At 39.3% G+C, this 24,784-nt stretch overlaps 1 protein-coding gene across 1 annotated transcript in view; it reads left to right on the forward strand.

Moving 5' to 3' along the window:
* usp34 (ubiquitin specific peptidase 34) overlaps positions 1-4,330 on the forward strand; it is a 723,586-nt gene extending 719,256 nt beyond the window's left edge. The window contains 1 exon segment of the mRNA XM_051919324.1: positions 2,613-4,330. Within this exon segment, the coding sequence (XP_051775284.1) occupies positions 2,613-3,223 (611 nt within the window). The 3' untranslated portion in view covers positions 3,224-4,330.
* The last annotated feature ends 20,454 nt before the right edge of the window (positions 4,331-24,784 follow it).

The raw sequence follows: 24,784 nt of genomic DNA on the forward strand, positions 1-24,784 counted from the left end.
GACACACAGTGGATTCAAAAAAGCTAACAGCAGGAGCAGACAACAGCAGGACTTTCCACTTCTCGTGATAAATTATCCCTGGCCAGAGGCATGGGGTTGACAAATGTAAACAAAACCCGGGGGTGTGGATTCATTAAGTTGAGAAAAGTCTTCAGGTTGTTGCCATGTCTCGATTAAACAGAGAAAGTCAAATTTACAGTCAATGAGAAGATCCTGGACGAGGTGCCCCTTGATTGTGAGTGAGCGGATGTTCAGTACAATGGTGCTGTCGCATTTGGCAACGGTGGTAGCCAACTGAGCTAGGTAAGCCAACACACTGTGGTCAGCAACCCTATCTGTGTTACGTAGAGGGTGCCGAGAGTTGGACCAGAAGGAGTTAATTCCTTTCGAGGTGTCCATTCGGAATCTCCGGCAGGACCCACGATGGATGTATCTCCGAAGAGGGAGAAATATGATGTCTGGGTCGAAATGCAGCACAGACAGCAGAGGCAGACTGGTGGAAATGCAATCAAAGAAACTCAGCACCTGAGTGCTGGAGTAAGCCCGTCGCAGGTTGGATAGTGAGCGACAGGAAAAACCAAATAAACATAAACCATATCCTACCAATCCACATTGTAGGCTAGGCCACAAGCACCTCAGCCGTCCAGAGAACAAACTAGGTATGTTTTGAAATGGGGTTAGGTTGAAGCAAGTGCATACACAGCCACGCAGAGATATCGGCAATAACAGCAATATCATCAGCAAAATCACCAGTCATAGCTAAAATCAACGGTCTAGTTACCAGCAAGCAGCAGTGACCAGCCCCACCAGCGTTCACTCAAACCATAAGATCAAAATGTTATCAAGGTTGTACAAAGTATTAAATGCAGTGGTGCAAGTAATTGTGGCAAGTGTGGTTTTATTGAAAATAATTATTTCTTGATGGGGAAATATTATTTATTCCCAGAATAAATTTACTTCAGTTAAAGGCTGGATTTCTGTCATTTTTTTCTAATAAGTCCAATTAGTCTTAAGTTTTCCATGCTAACTCAGAAGTGGTACAGGTGCATCTGAATAAATTAGAATATCATTGAAAAGTTAATTTATTTCAGTATATTCAATTCAAAAAGTGAAACTCATTTATTATGTAGATTCACTACAAACAGAAGGATACATTTCAAGCATTTATTTCTTTTTATTTTGCTGATTATGGCCTACAGATATTGAAAACCCAAAATTCAGTATCTCAGAAAATTATAATATTACATAAGACCAATAACATTTTTTTTAATACAGAAATGTTTGTCTACTGAAAAGAATGTCCATGTATGCACTCAATACTTCATCTGGGCTCTTTTTGCATGAATTACTGCATCAATGCGACGTGGCATGGAGGCGATCAGCCTGGGGCACTGCTGAGATGTTATGGAAGCTCAGGATGCTTTGATAGCGACCTTCAACTTGTTTGCATTGTTGGGTCTGGTGCCTTTCATCTTCTTCTTGACAATATAGTTTAGGTCAGGTGAGTTTGCTGGTCAATCAAGCACAGTGATACCATCATCATTAAACCAGGTATTGGTACTTTTGGCAGTGTGGGCAGGTGCAAAGTGCTTTAAAATTTCCTGGTAGATGGCTGTGCTGACTTTGGACTTGATAAAGCACAGTGGACCAACACCAGCAGATAACATGGCTCCCCAAATCATCACTAACTGTGGAAACTTCACAGTGGACCTCAAGCAACTTGGATTATGTATGTGCCTCTCCACTCTTCCTCCATACTCTGGGACCTTAATTTCCAAATGAAATGCAAAATTTGCTTTCACCTGAAAAGAGGACTTTTGAGCAACAGTCCAGTCCATTTTCTCTTTAGACCAGATATTTGATTCTAACATTGTCTGTGGTTCAAGAGTGGCTTGACACAAGGAATGCAACAGTTGTAGCCCATGTCCAAAATACGTCTGTGTGTGGTGGCTCTTGAAGCACCGACTCCAGCCACAAACCACTCCTTGTGAATCTCCCCCAAATTCTTCAGTGGGCTGTGATTCACAATCCTCTCAATGCAGCGGTTATCCCTGTTGCTTATGCACATTTTTCTGCCACATTTTTTCCTTCCACTCAACTTTCCATTAATATGCTTGGATACGGCATTCAGCAAACAGCTAGCTTCTTTAGCAATGAGTCAGCAGTCTTCCCCATGATTGTGTGGCCTGCTGAACCAGACTGAGAGACCATTTAAAGGCTCAGGATACCTTTGCAGGTGTTTTGGGTTAATTAGCTGAGTGGAGTGTGACACCATGAGTCTACAATATTGAAGAATTTTTTCACAACATTCTAATTTTCTGAGATACTGAATTTTGGGTTTTCATTAGCTATAAGCCATAATCAGTGAAATGAAAAGAAATAAACGCTTGAAATATATCACTCTGTGTGTAATGAATCTATTTAAGTTTCACTTTTTGAACTGAATTACTAAAATAAATAACTTTTTGATGATATTCTAATCTATTGAGATCTACCTGTATCTCTCAATTTGAAAGAAACACACAAATAATACTTGCCTACTCAGTAGAAGAAGAACTTCATTATCATGCATGCAGGTTTTTCTGTTGTAATTAGTTTTGTGTTTTTCTTAGATGAAGAAGGTGCTACACCAGTGAAAAGGAGACGAGTAAGCAGCGAAGAAGATCACACCCTTGAAAGTTGTCCCAGTGAAATGAAGTCTGAACCAAGAGAAGCTCTGACTCCAACTAGTACTTCTGACACTGAAACAAGAGACTCCTCCGTTATAGATCCAGGGACAGAACAAGATCCACCAACTCCTGAAAACATTTCTGTTAAAGATGATAAAATGGAGTTGTCATCTTCTGTTTCAGAGGAGACATTGTTTTGCCCCAAAACCTCTGAGGAGCATAGTGCAGAAAGTAAAAAAGAAGATAAACTCATTAAGGAGGAAGAGGAGGTGCAAAGTTCAAAGACATCAGATGTCACTGAAGAAGACCCACAATTTACATCTATTTCAGTTTTTGCTGGACTGACTGACATGCCAGACTTGAAAGGCTGTGATAATTCAATTTTGACTTTACAAGATCCAGAGATCAGTATAACAGCTAGCTGTGTTCATTCCAGAGGACTGTTTTCCTTCATGCAGAAAAATGACATTTTGGACACTTTGTGTAGGACTCTTGAATCAACAATAGGTGTGGTCTCCAAATTGTCTGGGAAAGGAAACCGCACTGCTTCTTGACAGTGCTCCTGGGCATGTATGCTTTTAATTCTTTTTAAAATGCTGTTTTTGTATACCTTCTGTTTATTTCTGGCTGTCTCATCAACTGCTCCATGCTTTAGTTTTTGTCAAATTATCTTTTCTGCTTGAATGGCAATAGATGAATATGGCTGAAGATTTCTGGAAAAAAATATCGAATCCAATTACATATGAAATCAACTATATATACAGCATGTCTGTGTGTGTGTGTGTGTATGTATATATATATATATATATATATATATATATATATATATATATATATATATATATAAATAAAAGTATAATGTGAATGATAAAGAAAGTTGCAGCTTTCGCACATTTTCTAAAAATTCAAAGTATAGTGCTTTTTCATTCTTTTCATTCAAAGTTATTTGAAGTGATTCTTTGTTGAAAGGTTGCCGCAGTGGGAGAAGGTTTACAGAATTTTACACTTCTCCCTGTCTGTATGTACTTTAAATTAATTGCATTTTTACTGTGTATAATATGGTGTCCTCTGTGCCAGTTTTGTACTTTACAAAAGAGGCTGAGTGCCTCATATTTCTGTGGTTCTTATTATCCACAATACGTTTACTTGTATATTAAATAACCACAAGAAACTTGATTCTGTTAAGAATCCTTTCTAAATGTGGCTTGATAGTGTATGAATGCGTGAGAGCACGGGTGGTATGAGTGAGTGGGTGTGTACAAGTATATGTGTATATATCATATATATGCGTATACCGATATTAAATGGTGCTTTATTAAGCAGGATACCTGTGAGACAAATAAAGCACACTTGATGTAACAATCTAAGGTTTTTATTTACTTAAATACATTCCTCTAGATACCAAGCTACCATTTCCAGTTTGATTTCCTTGTTGTTTGTTATGTAAATATATAAAATTAAGAGAACATCCAAAAGAACAATATAAAGGAAACACTGAAGTCACACTCATATATAGTTTCTTTTACACATCAGTGACAACCTGCCACCTTATGAAATTAAATGCGTAGTTTTGTGCTTCTTATATGTTCATTCATTAAGTTTTTTCACGTCATTTTAATTATACACCCTACACAAAAGTAAAAGAAAACTGGTAAAAAAAACACATCCACAGGAAAACCTACTGAGAAGCATGGATTTAGTTATTAATTGCATAAATTGTATTTTTTGATAATACAAAATATATTTTAAGTAAAGCAGTAGGCAGTTGTTTCTCAGTTAATCCTGATGCTTCTTTAAATCTTGAAGTTGTACTTGGGAATATGCAGTGAAATTCACTGATGTACTCCAACTAGCATATCTCTAGATTTACACATATTTTGCTAAAAAAAATAAGAGATTGCTTAGCAGTTTGTGTTATTTTTTTTCTTCAGTTTAACAACAGCAATAATATTATTGATACAGTGCATACGAGTTCCAAGATATGCTTAATCTTAAATTATGTGTTGTATGATTTTTTAGAACTTTTCAGTTTATTTTGCATTTGAACTGGGCAACAGAATACGCACATGTTGTTTGTACTCTGGATACCTGATGTCCATTTCAATGTTAATTGAATTTTGTATATGTTTTTATTAATTCTTGGTTAATTTATTTTATAGTTAAATGTTCCAATCAAAATTTTGTTTTAAGGAGTTAATAAATTTTTGCATATTTTAATTTATTCAGCCTGTGATTTAAATAATCTGATTGACTGAATTAAATAAAATTAATATTATTATCTGAACTGTATGTTGCATTCCAGAACAAATAGTTATTGTAACAGCATCAAACTATTCTTACTATCAAGGTCATTTTTCAGTGTCCTTCAATACATTTGTAACATCTGTAACTATTGTATGTTTTGTTAAACTGACTTAGGAAGAACAAAACAATTTATTTCTTTTTGTTTCTAGTGAATTTAAGTATATCCAGTTCATTTTGGGTTGTCAGTTCTCATGTAAAAGACCTGTCACATGTGTCCCCCAGGCACCCTTCACATTATAAAACAGAAATTGTTTCATGCTCATATTCTTGTGACTATAAAAAAAAAAAAGCTTTCCAGCTGTCCTATACTTTTGGTGTTTGTGGTATATAGTGTTTTTTTTTTCTTTTACTATCATGCCTCACATTTTTTTAAGAATATTTTTCCTGATTTTACACATTCAAGAGGCAGGAGTCTTTATGAATCACTCTTCTGTGTTTGTTTTTACCATCAGAACCTGCATCCCTGAACTCTGTTGTATAAGTCTTACTCCTTCACCCATTTATCTTAATTTTTGTCTCATTTTCATCAAAAAGGGTTTATAGCATATCATTAACTACAGTATCCTGGCTTGTGTATCCTTCATAAAAATGAGTAAATAACAAGTTTTGTTTTGCATTTAATATATATCACTTTTAAAGTTTCTCATAGATTACAATACAATACAATTTATTTTTTGTATAGCCCAAAATCACACAAGAAGTGCCGCAATGGGCTTTAACAGGCCCTGCCTCTTGACAGCCCCCAGCCTTGACACTCTCTAAGAAGACAAGAAAAAACTCCCAAAAAAACCCTTGCAGGGAAAAAAATGGCAGAAACCTTGGGAAAGGCAGTTCAAAAAGAGACCCCTTTCCAGGTAGGTTGGGTGTGCAGTGGATGTCAAAAAGAATGGCTACAATACAATACACAGAATAGAACAAATAATTAATACAGTATAAAAATAATTTTAGAGAAGTATGGAGTAGAATTTAACAGTAGATGATATCACATAATATGATTTGGATTTGTTTAGAGTCCTGGAGACCTCATTCATCAAGCTGCCTCCCCCATTTGTCCATTCCACAGCTGAAATAGCACTAATCCGATGAAAGGACCCCTCTTTCCCACGATTCCTGCGATCCACCATCAGGGATGACTTTACCTTAGGCAGGAAAAACAACTTGGCAGGTGGGCCGTGGCACCAAGTGCCACATTTGAGTACCAAGAAGAGAAACAGAATAGGTGAGGGTTAGTATCCAATTATAACTATCATGTTACTTATGTTTTAGTGCTAATGACTAACAACAGAGATGCAGTCTGTACAGTTAATCAGCAGCTCTAGTCAGGATATGCTAAACTGAAGTAGTGAGCCTTCAGCCACAATTTAAAATCTGAGACCGAAGGGGCACCTCTTATAGTAGCAGACAGACCATTCCACAGTTTAGGGGCCCTGTAACTAAAACCTCGACCTCCCACCGTTATTTTATTAATTCTTGGAATCATAAACAGACTGGCATCTTGAGATCTTAATGTGCACTCAGGTTTGTAAGTCATGATAAGTTCAGACAATTAAGCCGGACCTTGGCCATTTAATGCTTTATATGTTAAAAGGAGGATTTTGAAATCAGCCCTAAACTTAACCGGGAGCCAGTGTAAGGATTTAAGAACTGGAGTTATGTGTTCGTACTTTCTTGTTCTTGTAATAATTCTTGCAGCAGCATTTTGGATTAACTGGAGGCTATAGAACAGTTTGAACATCCAGTGAACACCACATTGCAGTAGTCAATCCTACTAGAAATAAATGCATGAATTAATTTCTCAGAATCCTGTTTATTTAGAAAACGCCTTAATTTCCTAACATTTTTAAGATGGAAGAAACATGATTTGGACAACTTTGTAATATGCGCTTTAAATGACATGCTAGAGTCAAAGATAACTCCTAGATTGCAGGCTGATTCAGTAAAATTAATGGTGATTCCAACTGAGTTAAATGATGACAGAATATTGTTGTGATCAGCGTCATTCCCTCCAACAATTGACATCTCTGTTTTATTGGTGTTTAAAGACAAGTAGTTCTCATCCATCCACTCCTTTAATTCACTAACACAACTGATTAACGACAACATCGGAGAAACTTCATTTGATCTAAATGAAAGGTATAACTGGGTGTCATCTGCATACGAATGAAAATTAACATTATGTTTCCTAATAAGAGATCCCAGTGGAAGCATGTAAATTGAGAATAGTAACTGTCCCAGTACTGAGCCCTGCGGGACACCATATCTCACTTCTGTGTATAATGAATACTGTCAGCACATTTCTGTACATATCGGAATCGTTTTGATAAATAAGAACTAAACCAAGCGAGCACAGTGCCTCTAAGCCCAACATTATTTTCTAGCCTGTGCAGTAAAATAGAATGGTCAATGTTGTCAAGTGCTGCACTTAAGTCTAACAACATAATTACAGTGGAGTTTCCTTCATCAGAGGATATCAGAATGTCATTTACAACCCGCGTTAGTGCCGTTTCTGTACTATGACCAGTGCGGAAACCAGACTGGAATTTCTCAAATAAATTGTAATGCATAAGGTGTGACTGAAGCTGATTGGCGACTACTTTTTCTAGTATTTTAGAAAGGGTAAATTTGAAATAGGCTTATAATTATTTAGTAGGTGTGGGTCTAGGTCTGACTTTTTAAGTAATGGTTTAATGACTGACACTTTTAGTGCATCAGGTACTGTGCCATGCAATAATGAACTATTGATAATGTTTAGAATATTCGCTGCAAGAACATCCATTGAACTTTTTACTAGTTTTGTTGGCACTGGATCTAGGGAACAAGTAGTGGGCTTCATTTTAGAAATTAAAGTTAAGACTTCCTGCTCAGTTACAGGATTAAAATTACTCAAGTGCTGAATGCAATATGAGGCAGGGTCTTCTAAGCTAGTATTTGGTTTGTACTGTGATGCTGAGATCTCGGATCTTATATTTTTAATTTTCTCATTGAAAGAAGTTCATAAAGTCTGTACTGCTAATATCTGTTGGTATTTTGCACTGTAGATCTGAATTTCCATTTGTTACTTTAGCCACTGTTCTAAACAGTACCCGAGGATTTTTATTATTGCTGTCTATTATTGTAGAAAAGTATTCTGAGTGAGCTTTAAAGAGAGCTTTTTTTATATTTATTAACACTCTCTGTCCATACAATTTGAAAGACATGTAGCTTTGTTGTTCTCCATCTGCAGTCCAGTTTTCGACACTCTTAATTTAAGAGCGCGAGTGTTTTCATTAAACCAGGGAGAGTTTCTATGTGCTTTGATCACTTTTGTTTTAAGTGGAGCCACTGTGTCCAGAGCATCTCTCAAGGTCACATTACAAGGTGATGTTAGCTAATCTAAATTGTTTTCCACGTTTGCATTTGATGTTAACTGATCTAAATTGTTTACCACAATTACACTCGACTTACTCAAAGTATCTATAAATTTTGAAACAGAATTACAATCTAGATGTCGCATTGTCTTTGTTTAAATCTTTGAGTGCGTTGGCAAGGGCAGGACCAAATCAAATGTAATTAAGTAGTGATTGGAAATAACCATTTAATGGAGTAATATTTAAGTTTTGAATTTCAACCTTGTAAGTTATAATTAAATCTAATGTATGATTATGATTATGAGTTGGACCTTTGACATTCTGACAAAATCCTACTGAATTTAACAAATAAGTAAAACATTTGCTAAAAGTGTCAGTTTCCACATCAATGTGTACATTAAAATCCCCCATCAGTACTACGTGATCATAATTTATAGCCAAATCAGATAGAAAGTTGCTAAATTCAGTCATGAACAATGAATATGGGCCCTGGTGGTCTGTAGACTAGCATTATAATTGTGTTAGAATCTGTTTTAATATTTAAAATGAATGCCTCAAAGGATGTAAAGTCACCTAAATTTTTAGACATGATTTGCATTTTGTTACAATGAATTATTCCAAGGCCTCCTCCTTGACCAGAATCTCTAGACTTACAGTATGAAGGAACGAGTATCTATCTGGTGACGCCTCAGCTAGGGGAACAGTATCACATTTACTAAGCCAGGTTTCAGTGAGAAGACACAGATCGGATTTTGTACTTAATACAGTAATCCCTCCTCCATCGCGGGGGTTGCGTTCCAGAGCCACCCGTGAAATAGGAAAATCCGCGAAGTAGAAACCATATGTTTATATGGTTATTTTTAGAATGTCATGCTTGGGTCACAGATTTGTGCAGAAACACAGGAGGTTGTAGAGAGACAGAAACGTTATTCAAACACTGCAAACAAACATTTGTCTCTTTTTCAAAAGTTTAAACTGTGCTCCATGACAAGACAGAGATGACAGTTCTGTCTCACAATTAAAAGAATGCAAACATATCTTCCTTTTCAAAGGAGTGCGCATCAGGAGAGAGAGAACAAAGCAAGCAGTCAAAAAAAAAAATCAATAGGGCTTTTTGGCTTTTAAGTATGCGAAGCACCGTCGGTACAAAGCTGTTGAAGGCGGCAGCTCACACCCCCTCTGTCAGGAGCAGGAAGAGAGAGAGAGAGAGCCACAGAAAAACAAAGTCAAAAATCAATACGTGCCCTTTGAACTTTTAAGTATGCGAAGCACCGTGCAGCATGTCCTTCAGGAAGCAGCTGCACACAGCCCCCCTGCTCACACCCCCCTACGTCAGCGCGAGAGAGAGAGAGAAAGTAAGTTGGGTAGCTTCTCAGCCATCTACCAATAGCGTCCCTTGTATGAAATCAACTGGGCAAACCAACTGAGGAAGCATGTACCAGAAATTAAAAGACCCATTGTCCGCAGAAACCCGCGAAGCAGCGAAAAATCCGCGATCTATATTTAAATATGCTTACATATAAAATCCGTGATGGAGTGAAGCCGCGAAAGGCGAAGCGCGATATAGTGAGGGATCACTGTATAATATCATTTACCAAAACAGCTTTACTGCTAAGAGAGCGAATGTTCAATAAGCAGCATTTAAAACTGCATGCTTCTTTCTGAACTGGTGATATATTTTTTGTTTTAATTTGAAGTAAATTTCTATTACAGATGCCCCTGGTGGAGGGTCTGGTTTTATCCCTTGGTCTAATTATACACCTTATTTTTTGGTTATCAGGTAATTTAAGGTTTGCATCAAAACTAAATTTACTGGATGCCCCATAACAGGGATTATGGGTAACAGCTTCAGGACAGTAACAAGTAAGATAAAACAACAGCCTGTGATTTAAGATCACATGACTGCGGCCTGGATGGTGCTCTAATCACTCAGCCAGGCAGTTATGCTGCCATATTTTGGGATAATACATAAGATCCCCTCCAGTTAGGATGAAGACCATCTCTTTTGAAAAATCCAGGCCTTTCCCAAAAATCATCCCAATTGTTCATAAACACTATGCTTTTATTTGCACACCAGGTTTTTAGCCTGCAGTGAAGGGAAAGCAATCTGCTATAAATCACATCTCCTCTATATAATCTTGGTAAGGGGCCAGATACAACTCAATTCCGACATTTTCTTTTAGCTTTGGTGCATAGAGAGATGAAGTTCCTCTTTAATACCTCAGATTGCTGTAAATAAATATCATTAGTGCCGACATGCAGCAATAAGGTAGATACTTCATCATCAGTGACACGATCTAATGTGGCCTCTATGTCAGAAATCTTGGCCCCTGCGAGGCATTTAACATTAACTGCTGGTTTAACACAGTTTGGAATTCTAACATTCCGCACTATGGAATCGCCAATTATGAGCACTTTCTTATTCTCAGTATACACCGACATGCTGCAGAGTGCTGAGAATCTGTTCTGGGTCCGAATTGGTGACCTGGGTGCCAAGGGACTAAATTTTGGCTTCTTGGACCCCTGTCTTACTGTTACCCACTCACCCTGTGACTGAATTGGTGCTGCTGGCTTCGGCCGCGCACTCACTACAGTAGTACCTGGAGAGACTGAAGCCGAATCAGAAGTAGCCAAATTGTCTAAACAAACCGAGTCGATCCAATTTTCGGTTTGCCTAATTGCTATCAGGTTCCTAACGCGGTCCTCCAATTCGCTTATTTTCCCAACCAACTCTAAATTAACTAAACACTTTTGGCAGGTGAAGCCGTCTACACTGTCAGCTGGAAAACTTGAACTGTACATGCTACAGGACACACAACATATAAACGTGCCCTCAACGTAGTAACTTCGGTGCTTTGGCACTTTCCGCGTTCAACTGAATCACTAAGACACCGTCGGCTTTAAGTTTCCACCACCCGCTGAGCGAACGACTTTGATTTCTCACTGCCATTTATGTCTCTTGGTCAGCTGCCGGCTTTACTTCAGTTGAACTTACTTGGGTGTTTGCGAAGGGCTACGATCCTGTGGAAGATGCTGCTGCTCTGTGCTTCCGCTCGCTGCTACCCTCAAGATGTGTGGCCTGAAAACACGATTGTCTTGTTACATTCCTGAGTTTCATAGTCCAAAAGTTTGAGTAATTTATACCCGAGAAAACAGAACAATGCAAACAGTAAGAGTGGCTAAAGAGGCTAAGAAAACACAATTCAAACAAGCAAGTGATTCCTCCATCAATAATCTAAAAGCCATACACATTCTTGGCAGATTTTTTTGTTTTTTAATGTAATTTTGTCATTTTAATTAAGGTATCAAATTATAATTAGCATATTTTGGCCCTATGACCAAGTTCATTGCTAACAGGTGAAAAGACAATCAATTTTACAACCCTGCTAATTAATCCAACAGCAGTTGTGTTTATAATTGAGTGATGCTGTAGCCATTTCATACTTTATGGCAGAATCATGTTTCAAATCTTTCCTAACTAACGGATATTTGTAGTAGCAGAAATACAGCTTCAGAATTGGATGAGTACTGAGAAGATTACTGAACTAAAAGTATTATACATGTACATTTTTCCTTTTCTATAAATTTGCAGGCAGAGCTGATGAAAACTTACTGCACAAGTGACCAGCATAGATTCTTGTGCTTCATGGCTTAACCTAACTGAAGAGTTCAAGAAGCATGTGTGAAGTTAATTTTTGCATGTTCAATGTAATTGCTTTTTTTTTGTTTTGTTTTGAGTAGTTATTTGGATATATTTTATCAGCAGATAATTGGTCTGCATGTCCAACAAGGATAGAGATTTTTCCCTTATGAATGTAAACAAGCTAAATTAAAAGTTTTTACATTAGATTTATTAGAAAGTCGTAGCTAAAGGATATCTGGTATTGAAAACCTCTTAAGTCTTTTTCCAGTCTGCTCGCTTTTAGGGCTTTTTTATTTGTCTCCTATTGCTATGTGTGAGACATGCCCGGACACCACCAGACTGAGACCACACCTTTCCAAATGCACACATTTTATTAAGCATCAGTAAACACAGTCCCGCACAGCACACTGTGCTCCCAGCACCAATCATCCCTACTCCGGGCTTCTTTCTTACTGTCCGTGGGCCACCTTTCCTCTCTCCACGGGAGCCTTGTCCTGCTCCCACTCCCGACTCTAGCTCCCTGATTGTAGGGAGGCGGCCCCTTTTATTGTCACCCAGATGTGCTCCAGGTGCTTGATGATGTTCTTCAGGCAGCACTTCCTGGTGTGGCGGAAGTGCTGCTCTTGCACCAGGAAGCACTCCGGGCGTCCCTGGAAGGCTCTTCTTCCATCTTCCCGGGTGTGTGGCGGAAATAAATGTTTCACGGGCTCCATGAGGCTCGGGGCACACCCTGGCGGTGTCCATGGGCCCCAACGGGCTTGAGCCTCCTTGCTCCTCTTCCGATCCAGGGCAGTTGCCCCCTCGTGGCCCAGAGGACGTAAATGCCACCTCCTGGTCCTTCCAGGTGTCCCGGCTGGGTCTGTCCCCCAGCCTCCTGTGACAATATGTCACCTATTAAAGTTCACTTACTAATTGCATGTAAATTAGTACATATAACTATAGTTATGCCAAGATTACTATGTTTTCATTTAAAAACTTTATAAATTATAAAATCACTGGCACATGAGGGGAATGGTAGGTGCCGCCGTGAGTGGCAGCCTTTCCAGCAGCTCCGTGTACGACTTTATATTTCTACCGTTTTCTTACTACTTGGACATGGATTTTTACACACCAAGACTCGTCTATTCAGGTAGTCAACTTCAAGTGCTGAAAACAAAGGCCCGTGCTGGTGTGGTTCCCTATTTACCCGACGAGGTAAGAAGATCGTATCATGGCAGCAGAGCCGGCGCTAAGCTAAAGGCTAAGCGGCTAGTGAGGAAGTGGCGATACAACAACAACAACAACAACATTTATTTATATAGCACATTTTCATACAAAAAGTAGCTCAAAGTGCTTTACATAACGAAGAAAAGAAGAATAAAAGACAAATAAGAAATTAAAATAAGACAACATTAGTTAACATAGAAAGGAGTAAGGTCTGATGGCCAGGGTGGACAGAAAAAACAAAAAAAAACTCCAGAAGGCTGGAGAAAAAAATAAAATCTGTAGGGGTTCCAGGCCACGAGACCGCCCAGTCCCCTTTGGGCATTCTACCTAACATAAATGAAATGGTCCTTTTTGTAGTTAGGGTTCTCACGGAGTCACTTGATGCTGATGGTTATACAGACTTCTGGCTTTTAATCCATCCATCATTGTTGGAACATCATGGTGCTTTGGGTAGATGGTGGTGGCACAAGCCACCACCAATAGGACACCGGAAAAGAAAACAGAAGAGAGAGTAGGGGTTAGTACAAATTTTGAATGAATAGTTATTATAATGAATTGGATATACAGAGTGTCAGGATTAAATTACAGTGAAGTTATGAGAAGGCCATGTTAAAGTAATGTGTTTTCAGTAGTTTTTTAAAGTGCTCCACTGTATTAGCCTGGCGAATTCCTACTGGCAGGCTATTCCAGATTTTAGGTGCATAACAGCAGAAGGCCGCCTCACCACTTCTTTTAAGTTTTGCTCTTGGAATTCTAAGGAGACACTCAGTTGAGGATCTGAGGTTGCGATTTGGAATATAAGGTGTCAGACATTCCGATATATAAGACGGGGTGATATTATTTAAAGCTTTATAAACCATAAGCAGAATTTTAAAGTCAATTCTGAATGACACAGGTAACCAGTGTAGTGACATCAAAACTGGAGAAATGTGTTCGGATTTTCTTTTCCTGGTAAGGATTCTAGCAGCTGCATTCTGCACTAACTGCAAACGATTGATGTCTTTTTTGGGTAGTCCTGAGAGGAGTGCATTACAGTAATCTAGCCGACTAAAGACAAACGCATGAACTAATTTCTCTGCATCTTTCGATGATATAAGAGGTCTAACTTTTGCTATGTTCCTTAGGTGAAAAAATGCTGTCCTAGTGATTTTATTAATATGCGATTTAAAATTCAGATTACAATCAACGGTTACCCCTAAGCTTTTTACCTCCGATTTGACTTTTAATCCTAATGCATCCAGTTTATTTCTAATAGCCTCATTGTATCCATTATTGCCAATCACTAAGATTTCGGTTTTTTCTTTATTTAATTTGAGAAAGTTACTATTCATCCATTCTGAGATACAGGTTAGACATTGTGTTAGCGAATCAAGAGATTTGGGGTCATCAGGTGCTATTGATAAATACAGCTGTGTGTCATCAGCATAGCTGTGGTAGCTCACGTTATGTCCCGAGATAATCTGACCTAATGGAAGCATGTAGATTGAGAAGAGCAGCGGACCCAGGATAGAGCCTTGTGGAACACCATATAGAATATCATGTGTCTTTGAGTTATAATTACCACAACTAACAAAGAATTTTCTCCCTGCCAGGTAGGATTCAAACCAGTTTAAGACACTGCCAGAGAGGCCCACCCATTGACTAAGGCGATTCTTAAGAATATTATGATCAATGGTGTCAAATGCGGCACTCAAATCTAAGAGGATGAGAACAGATAAATCGCCTCTGTCTGCATTTACCCGCAAGTCATTTACTACTTTAACGAGTGCAGTTTCTGTGCTGTGATTTGTTCTAAAACCTGACTGAAATTTATCAAGAATAGCATGTTTATTGAGGTGCTCATTTAACTGCATAATGACTGCCTTCTCTAGAATTTTACTTAAGAAAGGCAGGTTAGAGATGGGTCTATAATTTTCAAGAGAAGAGGGGTCGAGATTATTTTTCTTAAGTAGGGGTTTAACTACCGCAGTCTTAAGACAGTCTGGGAAGACCCCCGTATCTAATGACGAATTTACTATGTCAAGAACATTATCAATAAGCACACCCGATACTTCTTTGAAAAAATTTGTTGGTATTGGGTCAAGGGCACAGGTGGAGGGTTTCATTTGAGAAATTATTTTATGTAAATCAGGTAAATCTATCCTAGTGAAAGACTCTAATTTATTTATTATGGAGTACTGGGGTTTCGGGGGATCCTTAGTGTTGGGGAGATATACTATGTTATTTCTAATATCATTAATTTTTTGATTGAAAAATACAGCGATAGCCTCACAGGTTTTACTGGAAGTACTTAGGAGGCATTCCTTTGAGTTACCTGGGTTTAACAGATGATCAATTGTCGAAAATAACACTCTGGGATTACTAGCATTGTTATTTATAAGCTTAGAGAAATAGCAGCGCCTCTCAAGACGGACTGTGTTATTGTATTCTGTTATTTTAACTTTTAATATTTCATAGTCAATAGTTAGTTTAGTCTTCCTCCATTTACGCTCAGCTCTACGGCATGTTCTCTTTAAATCAGACACTCTTTGGGTCTTCCAAGGTATAACAATGCTAGAAGATTTTTTAACTGTCTTTTCAGGTGCAACTATGTCAACAGCAGCCCTCACTTTAGTATTAAATCTTTCCACCTTACTATTTACATTCTCCTCGCTATTATAGTTGGCACTATAAACGGACTGATTGGTTAGAATGTTTGTAAGTTTTAAAGTTGCTGATGAGTCAAAGAAGCGTTTTTTAACAATATGCTTCTCATGAGTGTTTTCTATCATTATTTCTATATTAAAAAGTAGAAGAAAATGGTCTGAAAGACCCGTATCAATGACCTGCTTTATATCAACTTTTAGTCCTTTAGTAATTACTAAGTCTAACGTATGACCTGCTTTATGTGTAGGCTGATTAACGAGCTGTCTCAAATCAAAAGAGTCCAGGAGGTTCATAAATTCTTTTACTTTTTGGTCACATTGATTATCTACATGAAAATTAAAGTCGCCGACTATTAAGAGTGCGTCATAGTTCGTAATTAAGATTGACATCAAGTCAGAGAATTCCTCAAAGAAAGACGCGTTGAATTTAGGAGGTCTATACACGGATAATACTAGAACGTGAGAATCTCCCTGAATAACAATGGCGAGATACTCAAAAGACTTGAACTTACCAAAACTGATATTTTTACATTTTAACCTGCTAGAGTAAATGTTTGCTAGCCCTCCACCTCTCTTTCCTTGGCGATCAGCACGAATAAAACTGTAATCCGGAGGCGCAGATTCGATTAAAACAGCTGCGCCATCTGAGCTAAGCCACGTTTCACTTAGTGCAATAAAATCTATTTTTTTTTCACTAATAATGTCGTTGATAAAAAACGTCTTGTTAGTTAAAGCTCTAATATTTAATAGTGCCATATTCAATGTTTCGGAGGAGCAGAGATGAATACTATGTGCGTTATTGATATAGGGAACAGGAATTAAGTTATTTTTATTAGCGCCGCTCTGCGTGTATTTTTTATTTAATCTATGATCTGTTTTTACAGTTTTAATACATTGTTCATCTAAAGTAGTAACTTTAATTAAATTATTGGCGTTTATGCCGTATTGCCTAGATTTTCTATGTGCATTAAGATTGGTTATTACAGTATTTATGTTGCGCACTTTTATGGAAGATTTTTTTAAACAATTATCATGACCAAACACAGGAGTGGCATTTCGGATACAAACCTTCGGTGCCTTCTGTGATCCTGGGAAATGTGAACTCACTACCAAATAAGATTGATGAAATGGCTGCACTGGTGAAAAATGTCAGGACCTACAGAGAATGCAGTTTGTTGTGTTTTTGTGAAACGTGGCTAACAACTAACACCCCAGATGGTAACGTGGAGCTACCCAGATTTAGCACAGTTAGAGCGGACAGAGACGCAAATACCTGCGGGAAGCACAAAGGAGGAGGACTCGCTGTCTATGTGAATACAAGAAGGTGCAACCCTGGACATGTAAAAGTCAAAATCTCCACTTGCTGCAGGGACATCGAACTGTTGGCCGTAAGTCTGTGTCCCTATTATTTGACCAGAGAGTTTGGACACGTTATTGTTTACATCCCTCCACGGGCAAACGTGGAGATAGCGTGTGACGTCATCCATGCCGCAGTTATTAAACTACAAACACAGCACCCCGAGGCGCTTGTGCTAATCGCTGGAGACTTTAACCATGTGACGCTGGACAAAACATTACCTGCCTTCTCCCAGTATGTGGATTGTAACACACGGAGAAATAGGACTATTGACCTACTGTATGCAAACGTTGAAGACGCATACAACGCCACCCCGCTGCCTGCGCTTGGGAAAGCAGATCATAACCTGGTTCTACTTCAGCCTCACTACAAACCAAGAGTGAGGGAGCTACCTACAACCACACGCTCATTCAGGAAGTGGTCCCCCGAGGCAGAGCAGGCTCTGAGAGAATGCTTTGGAACTACGGACTGGGATATCCTGCAGGGATATATATATAGTGAGAACATTGAGGAGGTTGTTGACTGCACTACTGACTACATCAACTTCTGTATGGACATTGTAGTTCCAGTAAGAACAATATGCTGCTATGCTAACAACAAGCCATGAATTACAAGTGACATCAAGGGTCTTTTGAACCAGAAAAAAAGGGCTTTTAAAGGCGGTGATCAGCATGAGTTCAAGCGCGTGCAGAAGGAACTCTGAGTCCAGTTCAGGGCAGCGAAGGAGCAGTACAGGAGAAAGCTGGAGCAGAAGTTGCAGAATAACAGCATGAAGGAAGTGTGGGATGGGATGAAGATCATCACTGGCTGCAGCTCGAAGCGGGGTGCCACCATCGAGAGAAAGAGGTGGAGAAAGCGAACCTGACGAACAAATTCTTTAACAGGTTTGACCACCCTAACCCACTCTCACCTCAGAGTACTGCATCCTCCACCCATCCTTCTGCTGATACCAGCATAGGAGAGAGTTCCCCCCCCTACCCACAATTACAGCAGCCCAGGTAAGCAGAGAGCTGAGGAGACTTTGTGCCAGCAAAGCAGTGGGTCCAGATGGAGTATCGCCATGACTGCTGAAGGCCTGTGCGTTGGAGCTGGGGAGTCCTCTACAGCGCATCTTCAACCTGAGCCTGGAACAGGGGAGAGTCCCAAGGCTTTGGAAAACATCTTGCATCACCCCAGTCCCAATGGTATCACATCCTAGTGAGCTGAATGACTTCTGGCCTGTCACTCTGACGTCACATGTAATGAAGCTGCTTCACCACCTAAGGCCACAGGTCCATCACGCCCTCGACCCTCTGCAGTTCGCATACCAGTAGAAGGTGGGAGCGGAGGATGCCATCATCTATATGCTACACCGATCACTCTCCCACTTGGACAGAGGCAGTGGTGCTGTAAGAATTATGTTTCTGGACTTCTCTAGTGCCTTCAACACCATCCAACCTCTGCTCCTCAGGGACAAGCTGGCAGAGATGGGAGTAGATTCATACCTGGTAGCATGGATCGTGGACTATCTTGCAGACAGACCTCAGAATGTGCGTCTCGGGAACTGCAGGTCTGACATTGTGGTCAGCACTACAGGAGTGCCTCAGGGGGCTGTACTTTCTCAGGTCCTGTTCAGCCTATATACATCGGACTTCCAATACAACTCTGAGTCCTGCAATGTGCAAAAGTTTGCTGACAACACTGCTATCGTGGGCTGCATCAGGAGTGGGCAGGAGGAGGAGTATAGGAACCTAATCAAGGACTTTGTTAAATGGTGCGACTCAAACCACCTACAACTGAACACCAGCAAAACCAAGGAGCTGGTGGTGAATTTTAAGAGGCCCCTCCCAGTCCCTGTGATCATCAGAGGTGACTGTGTACAGAGGGTGCAGACCTATGAATACCTGGGAATGCTGCTGGATGATAAATTGGACTGGACTGCCAGTACTGATGCTCTGTGCAAGAGAGGACAGAGCTGACTATACTTCCTTAGAAGGCTGGCATCCTTCAACATCTGCAATAAGATGCTGCAGATGTTCTATCAGACGGTTGTGGTGAGTGCCCTCTTCTACACGGTGGTGTGCTGGGTAGGCAGCATAAAGAAGAGGGACGCCTCACGCCTGGACAAACTGGTGAGGAAGGCGGGCTCTATTGTAGGCATGGAGCTGGACAGTTTGACATCCGTGGCAGAGTGACGGGCACTGAGCAGGCTCCTGTCAATCATGGAGAATCCACTGCATCCACTAAACAGTATCATCTCCAGACAGAAGAGCAGCTTCAGCGACAGACTGCTGTCACTGTCCTGCTCCACTGACAGACTGAGGAGATAGTTCCTCCATCACACCATGCGACTCTTCAATTCCACCCGGGGAGTAAACGTTATACAAAGTTATTGTCTGTTATACCTGCCTCGCAGTCTCCACCTTGCTTTTTTTTTTTTTTTTTTTTAAACTTGCACTGTGTTTTTATTGCTCTTTAATTAATATTGTTTTTATCAGTATGCTGCTGCTGGAGTATGTGAATTTCTCCTTGGGGATTAATAAAGTATCTATCAATTAATCAATCATCTTTGCCCACACTAGCCTTTTCACATTGTTTCCAAAAGTATCTCTGTCCACACTAAAAATTACTAGAAACACGTATGATTAGCCGTTAGCCTTTACTGGGCATGCGTGCATTACCAGAAAAATCCCTGAAGAGAAGGTAATACTGCTAGCCACAAGACTTATTGCTAAACTGTAGCTAACCACTAAATTATTTGCCTTTTGACTGGACAAACACTCCACCAGAGAATGAATTTACACAGGTTCCACATTAAACATGGCAACACAGATGTTCCTGTAGCAGCCCACTTCAACAGCCATGGACACTGTGAGAGGGACTTTAAAGTCACAGGGCTTATGGGCAACTTCAAAACACAGTAAGAGATAAAAGAATGGGATGTTAAACTCATGCTAAAATGTAATACATTACAACATGGTTTGAATAGAGACAAAAGTTTTATGGCCAGATATGAGGATTGTTTGTATCTCTCAGAATGACACAGACAACCTGTCTGCAGACCCTTATTGTTATGAAAAACTCATCAGAAACTTCAAAATTGCTTTGTTGGACAGTTATCTTATCCAAATATCTTGACCATACATTGCTCTTCTCTCTCTTGTTAAATGAACCCTAGCCCGAAGGAATCTAATTTTTTACATTTAAGATTTCTCACTTAAAGATTTACCAATGTTGTTTCTTGTCCTAGTGTGTATATAAACACAGGGAACTCCAGTTTCTGTATTACATCTTGCCTGAAGAAGGGGCCTGAGTTGCCTCGAAAGCTTGCATATTGTAATCTTTTTAGTTAGCCAATAAAAGGTGTCATTTTGCTTGACTTTTCTCTGTATTCAAAGTGTACAAAACACACTTTTAATGCATGCAGGTAAGCTTTACAAGCGCCATGGAAAGCAACTACTCTGTGTCCGCTATGTTGTAATATGGTATTCTTCCGTAAAGGGTAACAATGTAGTAAATGAGACATTGTAATTAGCTGAATCTAATCAGGAAAGTGCTACATAATCAGTACAAAAAAAATCGGAGCGTAGTTAGTTATTCTGTGTTTGTTTCCGTCCGTGCAGATTAGAACACTGAGACTGTGGTTTCAGAAGTGTACAGCTCTGGGGAGCATTTTCAAAAGTATTCTTTTTCAGGGATTAAAAACACTAGGATAGTGTAGACGAAAGGTAAAAAATGAATCTAATGTCTGCGTTTTTACATGAAAACATAGTACAGTAGTATGAATGGGGCCTAAGAATATCACTATAATCTGTACATATGACAGTAGTGACTCTATAGCCCCAAATTAATCTATAACTCATTTTTGAGGGTTTTTAGTTAAGTCTGTTCAGTTTTGTCTCTGGACTGAATCAGTTCTTTTAATCTGTTTCTGAAGTTCATGACTGGTCAAAAATCCTGACCATGAAGCATTAGTTCAAAAACGTATCTGATATATGACTACAGATTTGACTACAGACTTGTCATTCTGTTAACATTAATTGCATCTTACACTGTTAGCTTAACTTGTGATAACTCCTGGTATCTAAGAAATTTTGATTGTTTTAAATTTTTTATTGGTAAATTGAATAAACTAAATGTGATTTCCTCTTAAATTTTTTATTTTATAATAGACCAGGGCTCTGGAGTATGGTGAGCCAAGTGGCTGTTGTTGTGGATTGCACTGTCAGTAGTGCAAAGACTTTACAGTTCATCCTTTATGTACTAAGGGGTTTTTGCCATTATTGCACCTAAGTTACATACCCAAAAATAAATGGCTATTATTCTGCTTATGTAATAAAAGAACTGCAAATGTCTAAGTGTAGTGAGTACTACAATCCCTGGTTTATGTGTGTGTGACAAGCTCTAAGGGGCTCTGTCCAAGGCTGCCAGCAATGACATTGTCCCTACCCATGCAACCCTGCACTGGATGAAGCTGGTATGAAAATGTATTTATGTACTTAGTTTGTTCCAGACAGGAAAAGAATAAAGCAACAGCAACAAAAAATAAATAAACATACTTAACCTCTGTATGGTAAATTCAACAGGAGTGGATGTGGGAATTGTAGCACAGAAACTCTTTTGTACAGTTTCTCTGTGTCTAGTGGTAATCAGAAATTGTTTGTGGGACTGGCATGAAAAATAATTTTGAAAGTAAAGTTTTGGATGAGTACATGATTATATGTACATAGTTATGAATTGTCTGCTTGGTTCTTCAGAGTGATAATGTAGTTTGTGTGTTATATATATTTTTTCCCCTAAAAATAACTGCTATTCTTGTTTTGAAGGATTGTTTAGGTGCAAGAGACCAAATGTTTCCAAAAAGGGAGGCACCTTGTACCAAACAGTATAACTATGCAATGCTATGGGATATGACGTATAAACCTGGGATAACGACAGCTGATGGGTTGGGATACAAAGGAAAACAGATTCTAGGGAAGTACATCCTAAATTGTCTTGGTTATGTATTATAAAACCCAGTTTGTTTTTTTTGAAGAGTAATCCCTAGAGGGACTCATTGTTTTTGTGTTTTTATTTAGCTAATATTGGTGTAAAATTTGTATTAATCATATATATACTTATTTTTAAAAAATGTAGTTTCTCAGCCATTTTTGGGTTGCAGGTGCCATGTCATGAGCACATGAGAATTCTTCATGATATAATCTGCCGCCCCTGACTACTGATTCTAATTACAGTTGTTTAAACAAACCCATACCCTCGAACCTGCTCTTGGTTTGATTTCCAGTGTGTAATTGCGCTAGTTCCTGCCTTCCAGGGGTAGGTGGTGTTGGAGGAGGTGAGGCAAGCATGATTAGAAATGGGATAAAAAAAATATCACACAGGGCTGTCTATCTTTACAGTTGAGGAGAGGCAGAGTTGGGATAATTATACGTGAACAAGACACTGGCTGAATCAGCTTTTATTTCCTTCATGTGCTTCCAACAAAGCAACCTGAGCAGCATGGATGAAAGAGTTGGAGGGTCCCCACGTGAAATTGTGAGCAGCAGCGTGGTACAACACAATACAAATACATTCAAGCAGCAAGTTGTCCGTGGTGAACATTCACATGACTAGCAACATTCAATCAAAGGGCAATTCACGTGGAACTTCAAGCGGGTACTCATAGAAGTTGAAAACTGGAAGAGCACTGCTCAGAAAAACTTGCATGTGGAGAACGTGTAGCAGACTGTATTCATGACACTTGAACTGTAAAAGTACACGCCGCAACATTTCAATTCTTAGCAGTACTTGCAAATCAGCAAATACATTGTTCTCAATAGAGTCAAAACTGTGACTCAAGGCCTTCATCTTCCATATCATTAGTATTCTTTAAGTTTTCTAGGATTTCCTCAGTCATGTGTTTGTTTTTTTTTTTTCTTTTTTTGTGCAATAAAACGTAAACTCGTACTGCACATCAACCAGACAATCTTCATGCAGCCTCACAGAAGCTGTGTAACAATGCATACAAATGTGTAAAGACAAGCTGTTGCATTAGCAATTTATTTCTGTCATTTACACACGGCTCTTACATGTCATACAAGTGACCAGACATAGTCATCTATACATCATTGAAAAGGTCTGATCTCAGCTATCCATTAGTATTTGGTGTGACACTGGTGGAAGCTTGGCTTAGTTACTCAATGACAGTCAGATAATGTGTCCTCAAGCCACTCCAGTGTTGTCTTGGATGTATGCTTCAGGACGGTATTGTGCCGAAAGGTTGGACCATCACCCCTATCTGAGGTCATGTGCACTCCAGAGCAGGATTTCTTCCAGGGCGTCTCTATGTGGCTGCATTCTTCTTTCCCTCCATTCTGAGTAGTCCCACTGTCCATGCCACAGAGAAGCATCCCCAATAGCATGATGCTATTAGGGATGGTATTAGGCAGGTGAGATGAGCAGTGCCTAAATAGTTTACTTTTTCTCTCATCAGACCAGATCATCTTTTTCCTAATGTTCTCAAACTCCAAGTAGGCTAGTATTTGCCTTTTATTCAAGAGTGACTCCTGTCTAACTACTCTCCCATGAACACTTAATTTGTAGAGTGCTCATGAAATGGTTGTCCTTCGGACAGACATTTCTGTGTCAGCAGAGAAGTTCTGAAGCTCTGTTAGAGTGACAATTTGGTTCTTGTTCATTTCTCTGACCAGGGCTTTTCATGTGCAGATGCTCATCTGGGCCAACCACCAAACTTTAGGAAGAGTCCTGGTGGTTCCGTTTCCCATTTATTGATGCCACTGTGCTTCCGGGAACACTTAAAGCTTTGAAAAAAGATTTATACCCTTGAACCCCATCTGTGCCTCACCGCAGTTTTATTGAAGTTATCTCCAGAGAGTTCCTTGGACTTTATGACTTGGTTTTTGTTTTGACATGCAGTGTGAAAGTCCCCTCCGTCATCTCCATGTTTGGGAGTAGGCCCCTAATCCTCCATGGCATACGACTTTCCCTAATTAAATTAGGCACTTTTCAGGTCTTCTGCTTCAGTTTCTCTTTGTAGATTTGTATCCTTTCAATGTCCTACCTCCGTCCCCCCATAAATGAATTCATTTAGACATGTTGCCTTTCTGTTTGGCTTTTTATCAGATGAACATTGTCCCCCTGTGAGCCCCTGATGCTCCTTCCAGATTCCCTTGGGTCCATGACACACCATCACTGAAGGTCACCCTTCCAGATGCACATTTAATTGGAAATTTCGTCAGCAAAGGGGGAGGAAGTGGGGCACACTGGTGTTGTGAACATTCCAGTCAGTCATCGCTGTTAGACCTTTTCCCCTCTCATCAGTTTGCACTGACTGGGCTTCTTTGCCATTTTTCCCCTCCTGCAGACCTGGAGGTGGGAGCTTCTTTGCAGGGACTGTAGTTATAGAGATGCTGACAAATTCTTACAGTTGGCACGGTCACATCTCATTTGTACTTGTTTGGATTAAAAAGTGGGCACTGTTGAGGAGTTCCTTTTGTTTTATTTTTTCAATATTTTTGTCATGATGGCAACAGTTTGGTATTTTAAAAAAAATGAATCATGCAGAAAAAAATTACAACACTATTTATTTATTTAAATAATACATTAAGAATTAATAATAAGTTACACCTCTGAGA

This window comes from Erpetoichthys calabaricus, chromosome 15 (genome assembly GCF_900747795.2).
Source record: "Erpetoichthys calabaricus chromosome 15, fErpCal1.3, whole genome shotgun sequence".
Taxonomy (NCBI): Eukaryota; Metazoa; Chordata; class Cladistia; order Polypteriformes; family Polypteridae; genus Erpetoichthys; species Erpetoichthys calabaricus.